A 16532-nucleotide genomic window follows, 5' to 3' on the forward strand; every position below is an offset into this window, starting at 1 on the left:
CCACCTTCCTAATATTGTGTAGATCTCCCTTGAGCCTCCAAAACAATTGTGACTCCTCAGAGAATGGACATGGACGTCCTGTGTTGTCTGGCAACAGAATGTTATTAGTGAGGGTCTTTGGGTCCTATGGGTTCAGAGGAGGAGCAGAGGATCAGGCTTGTTCCAGTGCATCCCACAGCTCAGTTTTTGCTATCTAGGGCAGATCAACAACTTGTGCTGTTCCTCGTGTTTTTCGAGCTGTTCCTAAACTGTTTTTGTGTTTTTTGTGTGCCTGTGTCAGGCTGCATCCTGCTGGGGATGACTGCTACCATCAAGGTTCAGTCTAAGTAGATTTAGTTTGGAGAAAGAAAACAGCAACAACAAAAACACCTCACGTAACCAGGAGCAACAAGCAGACTTAACAACAAGCTGAAGCTAGCTAGTGAGTGACTGATTCTTTTCTTTTTTGCACTACAGTTTTTCTTAAAATGATAATAATGGGAATGCTAATGCATGCCCACTCACATCCATTAATTTACCAAAGCTAAATGGTTAAATTGGCCCTGATAAAGGCCAACCAGCACGGAGAAAGTGGGCTAAATAGGTGGATGGAAGCAGAACACACAAGTGAAGTGAAAGAAGAAACAGGAGACCAAGGAGCAGCATGGCTATTAATAGGGAAGTGTCCTGAATCTCACGGAGTGGAGAATCCCTGAACGTCCCTCAGAGAACTGAAAGAAGTGAATTGGCCAGTGAGAAAAAAAAAGAACAGGGGCTTTGCAAATCCTAACCATCCCGTCTAACACAAAATCACGAGCAGAGCAGAGCCTGCACAATAAAGACACTCGGACACAACAGTTATGACATTCTTAGTTCTTGGTGCATTCAGTGAGCGCGCCCATTATAGTGTCACATTACGTGCTGTTGCTAAATAATTCAGAGTAAAGATAGGCCAGGCGCCAAGCTGAGTCTCTACTTAACATGAGGGATGACATCATGGCGTGTGCGTTTTTACACACACGGTCGGCTCCTGTTCAAAGCAAATATGTGCGTGTTCTGATGTGTTTACGTCAGGCCGTCAAAACGACACATCCAAAATGTGGGAGGCGTGCAAGTGACTCGGGGCGCTCTCTTTCTGGAGCTAACTTCTGCTTTCGTGACTGGTTGGTCACGTGTCCTGTTTTAACGTGGCTCAGCAGCTCCTCCAGCTGTTTCACTGTGTTCAGGTGTGTTTCTATTTCGGAGGATAATCATCCATGGTTTAGTCAACAGGATTAAAAAGATCGTAAATTCCCAGTGATATCGGACACACTGCAAATAAACAATATACAGTGAACATATTTTCATATTTTTTTTTTCTCTCTAAGGCCAGAAGTCACTAGAGATAACAAAGTGAGGAATGCATGTGACAGCTGCTGACCTGCTGACTGACAGGACCACATCATCGTGCTTGATATCATGCACTGTGACAACAATCATTTATTTGGAAATACACTCATTTGCTGCTTTCTTACCCTGAGTTCAATAAGAGCATCAATAACACTCATGTGACAGGACAAGTGTTACGTCTATCAGTGCCACTAAGCCCAATCAAACACACTGCATACTGGTTATATACACCGATCAGCCACAACATTAAAACCACTGACAGGAGAAGTGAATAACATCGACTATCTTGTGATAATTCAATGTTCTGCTGGACCTGACATTCTTGTGGATGTTACTTATGCAAGTACCACCCACCTAGGCTGGACCAGACAACCCACCCTCTAATGGCACAGGCACACACACACAAAAATATTTTAAGAACAACTAAAAAAAAAACAAAAAAACATGAAAAACAGCACAAATTCACTAGATCCCAAACTGATCAAGTATCTGTGGGATGATCCACAGATACTTGATCCCCTCAACTGTCCACAGAGACAATTGAGAAATTTAATCTCTTCCTGTGCCCGTCAAGGCATCTAGTTTTTGCACTGTTGTCCACACAATTAGCAATAATAACTAAACTAACTAAAACCTGCTTTCAGTCATTCAACTCAATTAATCAACATTTAACCAGAAACCTGTACTGAATGATGGAATATACATGTATGTACTGCATGCATGTCTTCATAATTTAGAGCCAAACCCAACCAAATTTCATATTTTTCATTTCTTTTCTCATTTCATTAAATGAGAATTTTTCAATTTTTATTTGAGAGATTCATGAGAACCAGGTAATCAGAGTCATGTTTCAGCGCGCTTTAGCATAAAAGCTCCATGGGATTAAAACTTCCATCAGGGATATTATGCCCGCTCACAACAACACCCTACTTCTAAACATTAAACTGAATATTTAATACTTTTTTTTCTTCTTTTTTTTTTTTTTTTTTTTTTTTTTTACAGAATTGTGACTTATACTGTACCTATGAATAGGGCAGCAGTGAACACCTAAACTAGGCCACGCAGAAGCCAGAGGCGTATTTAAAATACCAGGAGGGTTCTGGGTGTTTTCTCAGCAGCAGGTGTTCTCCTTTTTCTGTTCAGTATGTAAGGAACTCCAGATGGTTTGTTAGCTTCCTGATTTCATCAGCACTGTGATTCGATCACATTTTTATGTAGTGAAACACGGAGCCACAAGATGGCACTGTATAGCACTTGATTCAAACACACCATTGTCCATCACCTTGAAAAAAAAGGGGGTCACAACAAGCTGTGTGACGGCTAAAAATAACAGAATCTCACCTGTTCAAATTGCTTGAGTGTGTGAAGCTGAAGAGGAAGAGAGTTGTCTGTTTCATCACTGCACAAATCTTAACAGGAAGAAAGGGTACGTTAGAAGAAAATCACTGCAAACTGGAATTGTATGAGGTTTTCAACAGGACTAATAAGGCTAAAACTACATACCTGTCATGTGACCTGTGTTCTTGGATGAAGAGTCCTCCTCTACAGTACTATGAGCAAAATAAAGCACATTCAGCAACACACAGACAATGTGAAATGGGGTGTAAATAAATCCATGCAGTCAAAATAAACCTACAGCAGTATACTCATTCCAGCATTTATGGTGGCCTGAACATCACACACAAAGTAAACATCTGACAACCTTCCTTTGTCAGAAAAACAACAGGCCCCCCTATGCAATAAAAAGCCACGAAAGCCCTTTTCACCGCAAATCTAATTTGCACCTCTGTAGGAGTGGGAATGGGGGTTTTTGGGGGAGTCTCAGCTGGAGAGATATGAGGTGTTGGGAGGAGCTACTGAGGGTCAAAGTTCAGCTGAACCTCTCTTCCTGGCTTTATGCTTCCTAAAAATGGGGGTGGCAACCACCAGATTAGCGCCCAGGCAAACATGAGCTGAATGATTCACGCAAAGGAATTGGCAAATACAATAAGCAGAATAACATTAGAATAAAATGAGGCTGCCACACACAAATACTGTATACACACAGTAGCACCATTTGCCCATCACTGCATCTGTGGTGACTATACTGCCCACTCCAGTCAATGCCTGCATGTTAAATTCCTCTGACAGCTGCTGTGTCAGAAAATGTAAAGACAGCTGCTGCATGCCAGAGGTTTTAAAAGTTGACCAGGTGGGTAAATAGTGTGGATTATTGTGGTGGGCAGGGCCACACAATCACATTTCACCACTCTTTTCCTAACACCAGTGTGATGATCTGTCCCTGTATGTGGGAGGCCTTTGAGATGCAGGCATCCACGTACGATGACACACACTGCGTGGAGAATTTGTATCATTTTGTGTGAGGCCGCTGCAACTCTGAATCAGTTGAAGTGACTGTAAATAGCAAAGAGCGGTTGTCAAAAAACAAAAAAGAAAAAAAAGAAAAAAACGTTTTAGTGCTCTGAGATAAGGGTTTTATTATGCCCTTGGATGAATTTAATTATAATTATCACTTCTAGACCATAATGTCACAGCCCTATTACCGAATTTAATAATTGTGGGCCTTTTGAACAGCACTGCATCACTCTGTTCGTTTCAGAAAAGTAGGTCAAAATAAACCCCTCACATTCTGCACAAAGCCTATATTCATCAGAGCACCATTTACCAAAGTGGGCCTACTGTGGAAAATGTGGAGACAAACGACAGTCACAGTTAAAATGTGGCCTCAGTAGCTTTATCCACCGATCCATAAAGCATGCAGATGGCTACTGTAGCTATGTGATGCACAGCCTTGTATTGTGTGTGGGGGGGAAATGGCCTTTCTTCCACGGGAGGATGTACGACCCCCGTACGGGCGAAGACACGTATTACGGATATCCTCCACTTCTGACATAAATGAGTGATCTATTTTGCCTAAAGAAAGGATTTTATGTGTTGCGCTGCGTTAAAATGTCCATTGAGCGCTGCGCTCCCCCCCTCCCCGCACACAATCTACTACGAATGCCGCCTCACCTTTCTGGATCTCCCCAGATTTGCTCCGGCGGTGATGAGCTCCAATCCATAAAGGCTATCGCTTCAGTCAACGGGCATCCATGCCGGAAAACCTCCAAAGCACCCCTCCATTACTCGCTGTTTGAGAGACATCCGACTGCAACCGCACCGGAACATGTTATCTGCGGCGGTCGAGGCATCGCGCACCGCTCAGGTTTGGAGGGGGCGTGTGAGGATGAGCGCCCTGAAAATGAAAAGGATGTGACCGAGCCCCCATCCCATAGAGAAAGCAGAGCCCCTGCTGACCAAGCAGCAAGACCAGGCTTCACACGTAACAATCATCTTTAGATACTTGATTTCAATAGAAATAGTTATTTTAAAACAAAGCACGGTGATCTGCTGCAACCTTCCTCTTCACATCATTAGATGTTGAATACACAGGCTAATAGTGAACTGGAAATCTGACTGGATTTTTTTCTTTTTTTTATTGATTGATATAATTTATTTAATTGAATTATTTGTAGCAGGATTTCACATAAACAGTGTCAAGTCAAATCAAAACGCAAATGCAAGGACCATAACAATTAATTAAATACTGCACTTATTTACATCTCACTCCTCTTACCGGATGCAAATAATATCTATCATCTATCTCTCTGTCTCTTTGTTAAAGATAAGTGTATTGGGGGGTTGTGTGAAAAGACTGACAGAGAAAGGGGGGGACAGAGTTAATAAGATTAGGTCACTGTTTGTTTTAGCAGTCAGAAGCAGCAGGAAGAAGACGGATGAAGCTTTGGTAATCTTGTTAGAAGCAACCAAAGTGAAGGTCTAATAACAGAAACAGCCTGGGAGGAGCTGAGTTAGTTCTCCGTCAGCTCTGTTGGACAAATGATCATTTATAATGAAGGCTAATAATGTGTGTGTACGCAACAAAGTAGCACAAATGTCAGGTTCATTTGAGTTAAGTGTAAAAAGATCTCATTTGATGCTACTTTGAGGATTACTGCATTCACATCTGTGCTTCTGTTAGAGTATTAACATGTCAGCATACAGTGTACAGGTACATTTTTATTTATTTATTTACCACAGCGCCCTCCCCTGGGTCCGCGTTTGTCATGTGTATAGTACAAAGTTAAGAGTAGTGATTTAAGATGGTAGGACACACTTAGATTAGCCATGTTTGTATGTGTTGTGTTGCATCTGTATGACTCTCTTTCTATGCCTGTATCTAGATATGTGCAGTTACACAGCATATGAATGGTGAGACATTTTATTTTACATGGATGAACAATTTAAGGTCAGATTTAGGTTTAGACCTGAAAAGATGAGGGCAGTTATGTGCAAATCTATTTTATGTGGTTTAAATAGTTCTCACTTCAGAATAAAAATGTCTAATTTAGAAATTCTTCTCAGGTAATGTAAACTGAAAGCAAGGTGTACATCCAAATCCAACAACTAAACCATCTCCTGCTACTGCAACTGCAAATGTGTCGAATGTGGGACTTTTCCAGGAAAGCCACAGACCCATTTATTCTAATAAGTTCATAACTGTGTATGCATCTCTTATATAGATGACGAGTTGTGAGTTGTGTTGTTTGACTCAATTTGCATGAATTGCTTAACAAACAGTGAGAATTACAAGCTGTCCTCTAGTGAACGTGTGTCTATATTTTACATGTTGTTTCTGTGTTAATAGTAAATTAAAATTCTGTTCATATCTCCGTGTCATACTTCTCTACATATTATACATTATCCTCATATATATGTAGCCTACTATGAGTGACTTGTACACCTGGACAAAAAATATTCACTACATCTTTTCCATCTTAAATAAATTTTACCTTTAACATTTAGATTTAACATTTAATTTTACTTTTAGATATACCATTTACATTTAACATTTACATTTAGATTTAACATTTACATTTAAAATTTAGTAAATGTTATTTTATTTTATTTATTTATTTTTTTTAAGTGAGTTTGAAAAATCCACACCTTATTTTTTAGTGTTTTGGAGTTAAATGTAGGAAAAAATTACAATTTACAAACTGCTCCCCATATTTTGACACATCTATCTTGTTTGGAAAATGATGCACAGAGAGACATTTGCAATCCAGAGTCATATTATTTTTGAATTTAACAGCTTTCCAACTTCACTGGGAGTACAAACACTTTGCCATACTGCAACACTGAAGATAAAAACTATTACGGAGAAACTGTATTTGTGCCACATTCACAAAAATACAGCAGTAAATTAATCTTCTTTGGCCTTTGTGGTCAAAAACACATTCTGGTGAATAAAGAGTCTAAAATATAAGACTTTTACACCATAAAGGATTCAAGACAAACCTGAACATATTTACTATTACACCGTTTAGCCAGATGGGGGCAGGCATTGATCATTATTTCAATGTTACAATGTGGTTTGGTCCCTCCAGTTTTTTTAAATAAATTGAAGGAATCTTTTCTTGACCGACTTCTTTTTGGGTTTCCTTTGTGCCTCATCTAACAGCTGTTCTAAATTGAGATTTCTGTTCATCAACTCATTAGTGTATCTTTGTCCCTCTTCAGTTTATTTCTGTGGGGAGTTCTCTAAGTCGTCTATTGATTTCACTTTAGGGAAGCCTTCAACTTGGATGTTGCCTCTAAGTGCTCTGCCAGAAATAGGGACCCGTTTTCTTCCCATTGGTGTCTTTCATGATCTAGCTGGCTGTGTATTTGAACCAGCTCAGCCTTCATTTTCATGTTGTCCTCTATCTGAAATGCCAGACAAGTCTTGGCCTCCTTAATCTTGCTTTGTTTGTCTACGAGGTCTGCTTCCAGTTGGGTAATTCTTATGGATGAACTCGTATGCAGTTTCTCCTTTTCCTGATGTTCTGCAGAAAGAATATTCACCTCCTGTTTTGCCTGGTCCCTTTCACAAATGATTAGTCTGTTCATGTTCTCTGCCTTATTGTCCTTTCTCCTTCGCTTGCTGCATCATGACATCCTCTAGGTTCTCAAGAGACTGCAGGATTTGAGACCTTTCCTGGTGCCACCATTGTCTTTCCATGTCCCAATTGGCATAGATCTGTTGCATAAGGCATGACGTGTCCTCTTCCCACTGGCATAGCTCATCCATTAGTTGGGATTGAGTTCAGACTAGCATAGATGTTAAGATGTTGTACATAACCCAGCATCTGAAATCCCCAGAGCAAGCGCTAAGGAGATGGTGGCAATGAACAACTTCCTTTGCATGGGAAGAAACCTTGAGCAGAACCAAGCTCTATTTGGGGGGGCATCTGCTTGAGGCCGGCTAGGTGGTGAGACCGTCAACAGGTTGGTGTTAAGGGGTCTAGGTAGTGTCAGGAATAGAGGTTAATGAATCCACTGGTTGACTAAAGGACGGATCGGGTTGGGTCCCTCCAGTTTTTCTAAATAATTGAAGGTATCTTTTCTTGACCGACTTCTTTTTGGGTTTCCTTTGTGCCTCATCTAACAGCTGTTCTAAATTGAGAATTCTGTTCATCAGCTCATTAGTGTATCTTTGTCCCTCTTCAGCTTGTTTCTGTAGGGAGTTCTCCGAGTTGTCTATTGATTTCAGGAGGTCGGCCTTTTCCCATTGCCAATTGTCTCTTTCCTGAATCAGTTCCTCCTGGGCCTGCTTTAGAGAGGCCTTCAATTTGGATGATGCCTCTAAGTGCTCTGCCAGGAGAAGGGACCTGTCTCCTTCCCATTGGTGTCTTTCATGATCTAGCTGGTGGTGTACTTGAACCAGCTCAGCTGTCATTTTCATGTTTTCATGTTTCAACTTTCACCTCCTGTTTTGCCTGGTCCCTTTCACGAATGAGCAGTCTTTTCAAGTCCTCTGCCCGTGTTCGTAAAAAAAAGTATTGTCCTTTCTTCTCAAGAGACTTTTCTTGGTGCCACTGTTGTCTTTCCATGTCCCAATTGGCATAGGTCTGTTGCATAAGGCGTGACTTGTCCTCTTCCGACTGGCATCGCTCATCCACTGGTTGGGATTGAGTTCGGACTAGCACAGCCTTAACTTTATTGGCTGAAATGATGTATTTCTCTGCATTTTAAAATGAGGTCGCTATTTATGGAAAAGGTCTAGCGATGTTTCTTTACCGGTTTGGGATATCAATGGACTGAAAATACCAGAGATGGGGACTCGAGTCATTGTGACTTGGACTCGAGTCGACTCGAGCTGCTGTTTTGATGACTTTAGACTTGAATTGACAAAATATGAAACACTTGAGACTTGACTTGAACTTGGAAGTTAAAGACTCGGGACTTGACTTGACTTGAGACGTGATGACTTGAATGACTCGACTGTGGTTGATTTCGTGTTTTCAGTTTTAATATAAATATAAAATTAATATTAAACATTACCCAGTATGAGCGCAGGCTGAGAATGGCGGGGTCATGATTGGATCAATACCCTGTCAGTCAGTCATGCCCCCTCTGCCTACCTTATGTGTGTATCGGAGAAACACGCCCTCTGATATTAGATCAGTATCACCATGTCTGCCGGAGGGTTACCAAAGGTCATCCTGGTGGTGGTGAACTACCTCAGTAGTCACAGCTGCCCTGGGGCAGGCTGACGGAAACGTGGCTGCCAATGTGCACCTACAGCCTCTCCGACCAACACCAACATCACTCACACGCAATCATACACCAGGGAGCACAACGGACAGACTAGGGATAGGGTGGAATTGAACCGCCAACCTTTTGGTTATTGGACGACCACTCTACCGTATATTGTCTCTGTTCCGGGTCAATCTTTATGCTGGTGCCACCATTTTTAGTTATTAACAAAAAATAAATAAATAATTAATTAAACCTGCTTTAGACTATTTTAATAACATTTGAAGTACAGGGCATTTGGGTATAAAATGATTACAGATGATGTCGATGTCTATCTGTGTTTGCACACGATATTCATTAAAATGACATGCACATTATTTAATTTGAAACTAATTTGGGAGAATTATTTAGTCTGCTGATAGAAATAGAAAATCAAATCTGTAGACATGAGGTCAACACTGCCACAGAGTGACCTCAGGATTTACAAATGGTACATAGGCTACTGTATATTGCAAAGAATATCCATATAAAGTGATTTATGATAGTCTTTATTATTTTTATTTTATTTTTTTTCAAAATAATCAAGTGCAATAAATGAGTTTAAAATTGAAATCATCTCACCTTTGTGGCATTTTGATATGGGCCATTTAGCACCAAAACACTAAACAAATAAGGTGTGAATTTTTCAAAGTCACTGTTTTATCACTTTACTAAATGTTAAATCTAAGTGTAAATGTTAAGTCTAAATTTAATATTTAGATTTACCATTTACCATTTAAAAAGGTGACTTTGAAAAATTCACACCTTATTTCTTAGTGCTTTGGAGCTCAGTGTAGGAAAAATTGTGTCTTCATCTTAACATGCGCATCATAAATAATGTTACATTGCTTCTTAGCAGGAAAAGTAAAACCATTTAAACCTGTAAACCAATTACTTAAGGAGTGTTCATACTGTGTTGGTTTTGTGTAGTTTTCTTACACTTTTAATTTTATCTGACATTTGCCTTTTCTGTTAATACACAGCTGCAATGGCTGCAACAGACACTAGATGTCCTCATAAACCCACTCAAGCATTTAGCCTTGGTAGCTAGAGCTCTGCCACTGCTCACAATAAAACATTTCAGTTATACACACTAATGTTTCATTACAGTCACTCTCTTCACATCTCACTCAGTATTCAGACAATCACATCACATAAAGGAGGCCTGAAGCAACAGCAAATCTAATATTATTCCATCTTCTACATTTATTTTCCTCACTCTCCAATCAACTAAGTCCTCTTCCCGAACACCACCCTAGGTCCAGACTTGGCCCCTCGTGGTTCTGTAGAGATGATCCAGATGGCAGGAGCTTTCATGAAGTCCCTGTCAACTAGCTTGTTCTCCTCTGCACGGGCCATTGCCTCCAGTTCAGGGGAGGTTTCTGGGGACCAGTCTGCCATGAACTTATCCTTGGCCTCACAATAGTTCACCACCACCTCCTCGGGCTGCTTTCCAAGCAGCCAGTCTGGGGAGAGAAAAGAGGAGAAAAAGTGAAAAAGTGTTGCCAGGAGCAGTATTTAACATCCTCTGGTACAATTATTCTAGTTTTAAGAAGATGCAAGTACAAACCTGAAAAGTCATGGACGAGGTCTTTGATGAGGTGACCGATGATGGCATAAAGAACAGACAGCACGATGAAGGCCGCTATGAGCAGGTAGAGGACATATGTAGGCATGTAGATAGCATCCCTAGAAGGGGGGATGTAGGTCTCAAAGAACACCGTGCCATCTTCTTCCCTGTGACGGATGTTAAAGTTGTCCAGTGGTACCTCCGTCGTAGCCATGCAGTCTCTGGTGTCGGCCAGCGAGTCTGCTTAATATCTCAGTGTCATCTCTTTGTTAAGTAGCCAGCACGATGATTAAATCTCGCTCAGGGCTCTACGCAAAATACAAAAATATAAAAAAGAAAATACTGCATTCCCCATCTTTGAAATCAATCAGGTGCCAAACAGCTGCATCTAGAACGTACTGTGCACGGATACAAACTTTTACATCAAGCAAACAAGCAATTCGCCTTGGTTTACACTCTTCTAGATAAATGCTATAACACGCAACAAAGGTTTAAAATAGAAGTATGTCTGCATCTCACCTTGAAGAGTGTTTCATTTTGTTTCCCTGTGCACACTCCTCATCTTGCTGTCTGTCTGTATGTCTGTCTGTGGTGCTACGCAGATGGAAACTAGATTAGCTGCAGCGGCTTGAGGTGGCCTACTCAAGGTCAGAAGAATGACTCAGGTACAGGTTCTTAATGAAGTGTTCACCTGTCTGTCTGTCTATCTACGTGTCTACCTGTCTGTCTGTCTGTCTGTCTATCTATCTATCTATCTATCTATCTATCTATCTATCTATCTATCTATCTATCTATCTATCTATCTATCTATCTATCTATCTATCTATCCGTCTGTCTGTCTGCCTGTCTATCTATCTGTCTGCCTGCCTATCTATCTGTCTGCCTGCCTATCTATCTATCTATCTATCTATCTATCTATCTATCTATCTATCTATCTATCTACCTTGTGCCTGCATCATTACTGAACAGTATTTAAGATGGCCGATGTACCATAATCCCTCGCATTTACAAATAAGGTCATCATGACACAACCAGGTATTAGAGGAAGGTAAGATGGATTAATGAAAGCAGACAGGACACAACAGCACACTTATATTATCGAGTTGTTTACTGGAGAGAAGTTAAGTCCAACACCAGAACAGGAAAAGTGACGTATGTATCTTATCCTCAGAAACGCATTACAGCAACATGGTGGGGGGAGAGGGGGGGCGATGACTAAGACGGCCTCACTGCTCAGAAACGTACAAGAATATGAGCACATTTGCATCTTTTTCCATAATTCACTTACATTTTATTGCATGAGAAACTGGAAAAACATTTATATAGTGCGGAATAGTTGAAGGACTGATAATATGGATCCCTGTTAATAAGTAATAAAAACAAAGCATTTTCTTCTCAAATAAATACAAACTATAGCTATAACATTTGTTTATTTTTTACATAAAACAAACATAGCTTAGCTGATGCATGACTATTTGCGACAAAAAAAAAGAGATCTGCTTTGACAAAGTGATGACAGCTCAGAGGGAAGTGACATAAGGGGCGATGGGGCAAGCAAAGGTCACGCTATGCACAGATATTCTTTTTTCTCTGGGGAATGATGAAGTAATGGAGCTTCTCATCGGTGGAGGGGTAGATGGACAGCGACAGCCTCCATCTCCCTGGTGGAAACCGGGCAGCAGTCCGTCCTTTTCTTCCTGCATCCTCAAGGTGTCTTCCTCCCTCAGCTTACTGGCAGAGCTCAGCCGCCGTTCTTCCTCTATTTCTGCTTCCCCTGCTTCTGAATCATCCTCTGTTGGTTTGGGCCCAAGAATCCAGTCTGTGAGGGAAAATGATAATGTGGGTAAATGAAATCATTCAATGTGACCTCTCAGTGTGTTTTAAAGGGGCAATCTGCCAATTTTTAAATTTGCTCAGGTTGTTATGGGATGAACAATGCTGCAGATTTTCAGCAAAGCAAATGCTGTTTCAACTGTGGCATAGAAATTGAAAGAAGTTGAACTCGAACAACGTCCAGTGGTTTGAGAGGTCGACCAGTACCAGTGGCTAAATATCAGGGCCCAGTTGCTCATAAAGTTTAATCTGGATCGTAATTTATTCGTCCTTTGTGCCAATTTTCCGAAGCATCACTGGACTGAATCACCCTGGTCCAGATACAAACTTTACAAGATTACCAAATCCGGATTACTAGTGCTCCAAATGTTACTACACATCATAATTTAGGGTATTAGGAGTGAACAGAACAACACAGAATATCCAGCAAGGGATTACTTTGCTGTAAATCTTTTTACTTTCTCTTCTTTTTAAGATGTCAATTCTATTTTCTTTTTCATTTTTTTTTTAAATAGCATAATAAGTAAGTGCAAACATGTAAAGCAGGGGAAATTTCTCCATCTCTGATTATGTTTATGATGACTCCATTGAAGTTTCTTTTGAACAAAGACTACTTTTTTGAGATTTTATTAAGCCTGAAAGCAGAATTTCAATAAGCTTACTTTTTTAATAACTGGGACCAGGACAGGACTTTGGAAGGGCTGCTGTATCATTATTAATTCATGCGTCTCTTTCAAGCTAGGTGCGGCGCTAGCGCAGTGCTAAATTGCCAGAGTGCCCCTTTAAGTTGTTATTTAAGCACCAATCATTTGCTCAAGATTCCTCATTCACCTTAATTTGATAACAAAGACACCACTGGGAAGGTTATCTTCTGTACGTAAACCACAAAAAATAAAGGAAGCCGCCGTTGAGCAACGCAGTCGGTCGAGAGGGGAAAAAGGGACAAAACACGTTGGGTATTAGATAGGCTTTGGGACAGAAGGCACCACAGACACGGACAGTGGAACGGACACAGTGGCAGGTTAAAGAGAGGACGTCACTTTAGGGACGTTCCTGCCTGGGGTTACCTGCCAGGTCATGCATCAGGTCTTTAATGAGGTGTCCCACTATGGCGTAAGTGGCCACTATAACCAGCACCACCCCTACTAGGATGTAGACTACATTGCGCGGCAGAGTTATAGCATCTCTTGCTGGGGGTATGTAGTCCACAAAATAGGCCTCCTCCTCCTTCCGCCTCGACAACTGCAGGAGCTGTCGGTGCTCAAACGCCAGCTGTGTGGCATTCAAAAGCAGAGCTCCCGCTGGGGCATTCAGGGACGCGGTTGGTTGTCGGTTCATAGTTTGGCAGCTTTGGTGGAGTTGGTTTATGAAGCTCTTTATGTGATTCTGTGGATGTGGTGAAGCCCTGGGGCTGTGTCTTTAGGTGGTGACAGATTTACTGTCTTGGTGCCGATCCGAGCTCCCCCACTGCGCTCTGAATATTTGGAAAATAGGTGAAATAGGTGCACCAGAGAGGAGGAGGAGGGGGGGGGGGGAGAGGGACTGAGCATTAGATCTTGAACAACCTCTGAATCATGGGAGGGTGGCAGGATTGAGTGACGGATGGAAGAGTGGAGATGGTTTAGAAATGACAGCATTTTCCGTCGGCAGAGACAGCTCTCGGTGACAAAAATGTAGCTCACCAGACAAGTGATGGCGCTGTATACTAGGTGTGCCAGTTCTCCTAATCTATTGTCTAGACCTAAATCCCAGCATTCCACCTTCCAGTCTTGTCAAAGGGGTCCTCGGTCAAATTTCCAGGAGGTGTAGTGTAAGACGGAGAAGTGAATATAGGACAGACGGAGTTAATAGGATTGAGTCTGTCACAAAGCAATATCAGCTTTGTATCTGTAGGGATTAGAGATATGAGAAGAGGTGGGTGGCAATATGCCAAAGAGGCTTATGGTCATCGGTGACCACGCTGCATATGATGCATAAATTACAGAGAACCCACTTTTCCTCGGATTTAAACAGCACCGCTTCAATACTCTGGACTTTAAAATCATCTTAGGCAGAGCAGGTCTGAATCTGAAATCAATGCGATATGACACAATATTTTCACGGCTCATTTGTTGCTTCATAACAGAGCAGATGGTGATATATATATATATATATATATATATATATATTAAAAAACAGTAAATATTCTCATTGGTAGAGAAAAAAGGTGCATGATCAAATGCTTGTTAGGAAGGACTCAAAACAGATGAGAAAACGTGAAAGGTGAAAAGTAACAAATCTGATTTTTTTTCTAGATACTGGAGTGTGGTATTAGGGATAAAATATCTTACCTGTTATTGAGACTGATCCTCAGCTCTTTTCTTTGCCTTGTGAATGAAATTACTTCCAAACTGGTATGAATTCTATAGACACAGCTCTGGGGAAAAAAAAAAACACAAAGACACAGAAGAAGGTTAAAATAAAGTAAACAAAACTGTTACCGTATGGGCTCTTCCAGTAAAACAGCAAATGAAAATCCCAACCATTATTGTTTTTCTCTACAACTGGGCAAGTGAGGATCCAAAAATTTCTTTTTAACCCTTTGAATTCTTCTTGGCGCATCTTCGGACATAGAGACGACTCCTGCTATGGTTTGGGCTCATCCTCTTTCGGTGGATCAGTAACCTTGAAAAACTGAGTCATGAGAAACTGCCACTCCATAATAGTGATGCCGATATTCATAAAGAGAATGAACCAAGAGACTGGGTGGAGGCCGCAGTAGAAAGTCATAATGGGGATGGATGGAAATCAAGCCTTCAGGTGAAGGAGACTAATGAGAGACAGCGTGAGGTCTCTGAATGTGTCTCCGGATGCGTCTGTCAGTGTTAAGGTGTTCTTCGGTAATCCTCGACAGGATTTGGTTGGCACACACCACTGTCACCAACACACCTTTTCTACAGCGTCAGCAGATACCCAGACAGGAGACGGAGATCATTTAGCATCACCTGAACAGCAGTTTCCCTCTGAGGGGTGGTGCAGTTTGAGCCGCGGATTCACAGTGTCAGCAACAAGGACAACTAGAATACATTTCATAAAAAACATCATCATTCAGAGTACATTTTAGATCATTTTACCTGGAATAATGATGTCTTTCTCATTTACTTGCAGGATTCATTCGGTCCAGTATAGTTCTGAAGTTTACAAAAGGTTTCCAAGTCTTCTCAGGGCAAACAAAAATAAGGGAAGCAGACAATTGCCAACTTGATTCCACAAAAAGCACTACAAGCTGCACTTGCAGACTACTTCTAAGCAAAATAACAACAACACCCAGTCACTTCGTCAGGTAGATCCATGTTATTTACAGCTCCCTCAGGCTGGTGTGACCACCTTTTTGGGTTTGTCTTCTGGCTCCGACAACCACTTGAGGTAGGCATCGCCCAGGATGAAGGTCCAATAGACAACGGTTAGAGATGTGTTTACGGTCATAATGCCGATAATTAAAGGATGCAGCATGTTGGCAGACTGGACGGACTCTAAAAAAAAAATCGAAGTCACCTAAAGAATCCTGTGTCGGCTGTGGGGGCAAAGGGTTGTCTGCACCTCTATAGCATCAGCTCCTGGGCTTTTCTCTGCGTGGACTTCCCACCCCTCTGCACTCTCTCTTTCCACTGGTCGCTAAGTTTCTGTGGCAACAGCAGCATAATCCGCTTCAGCAGCTTTGTTACAGGAGATAAGGTTGCATTAAATGCAGGCCTGCTTTACAAATGTTGATCATCCTCAAGATGTTCTTGCGTAATGTACGTTTTCCACAACAAGTGGAAAGAAGAGAATACGAGTCACTATTTTGCAGAAACTGTGCAAGAAATATAACAGTGATGAAAGGTTTCAAACAACACCCTGACTGAAACAAACAAACAAACAAACATAATCATTGTTCTGAACTTAATGTTCTCTCTTAGATATAATCCAAGTTGTAATCAAGACTGGAGGGCATCTTATGGAGGAGTTCTTAATCTTGCACCAAACAGCACAGATGGCTCCTTAAATGAACCCCGGGGGCCACCAGAACCTAGACAGCACTCGCCTAGACAACATGTGCGGTATGACCGAGATTTTGATTACCTTCTGTCATCACAGACTCATCTTGTGCAGCAGAAATCCTCAAATTGAATGATATTACAGA

The 16532-nt window shown here is 41.3% G+C and overlaps 2 protein-coding genes across 9 annotated transcripts in view; both read right to left on the reverse strand.

The window, feature by feature from the left end:
* Nucleotides 1-4539, reverse strand: part of LOC125010557 (myomegalin-like) — a 40059-nt gene extending 35520 nt beyond the window's left edge. Inside the window, exons 1-3 of the mRNA XM_047589286.1 lie at nucleotides 4381-4539; nucleotides 2872-2918; nucleotides 2710-2777 (exon numbers count right to left, since the gene is read on the reverse strand). Coding sequence (XP_047445242.1) covers nucleotides 2710-2777; nucleotides 2872-2918; nucleotides 4381-4430 — 165 coding nt within the window. The 5' untranslated portion in view covers nucleotides 4431-4539. The remainder of the gene's footprint in view (nucleotides 1-2709; nucleotides 2778-2871; nucleotides 2919-4380) is intronic.
* A 7083-nt stretch (nucleotides 4540-11622) lies between these two features.
* On the reverse strand, nucleotides 11623-16074 carry LOC125011349 (small integral membrane protein 44-like). 8 transcript variants are annotated; one of them, XM_047590517.1, is made up of 4 exons: nucleotides 15484-16054; nucleotides 14701-14786; nucleotides 13438-13844; nucleotides 11623-12356 (listed from the first exon to the last, which is right to left on the reverse strand). In XM_047590517.1, exons 3-4 carry the CDS (start codon nucleotides 13706-13708, stop codon nucleotides 12058-12060), a joined length of 570 nt encoding a protein of 189 aa, XP_047446473.1. In that variant the 5' UTR covers nucleotides 13709-13844; nucleotides 14701-14786; nucleotides 15484-16054; the 3' UTR covers nucleotides 11623-12057. The 8 variants fall into 8 exon arrangements, 3 of the variants coding, with proteins under 3 accessions (XP_047446473.1, XP_047446475.1, XP_047446474.1); XM_047590519.1 differs by lacking the exon at nucleotides 15484-16054 and adding an exon at nucleotides 14949-15277; XM_047590518.1 differs by lacking the exon at nucleotides 15484-16054 and adding an exon at nucleotides 14893-15277.
* Nucleotides 16075-16532: the final 458 nt, after the last annotated feature.

Source organism: Mugil cephalus, chromosome 7 (assembly GCF_022458985.1).
Source record: "Mugil cephalus isolate CIBA_MC_2020 chromosome 7, CIBA_Mcephalus_1.1, whole genome shotgun sequence".
Taxonomy (NCBI): domain Eukaryota; kingdom Metazoa; phylum Chordata; class Actinopteri; order Mugiliformes; family Mugilidae; genus Mugil; species Mugil cephalus.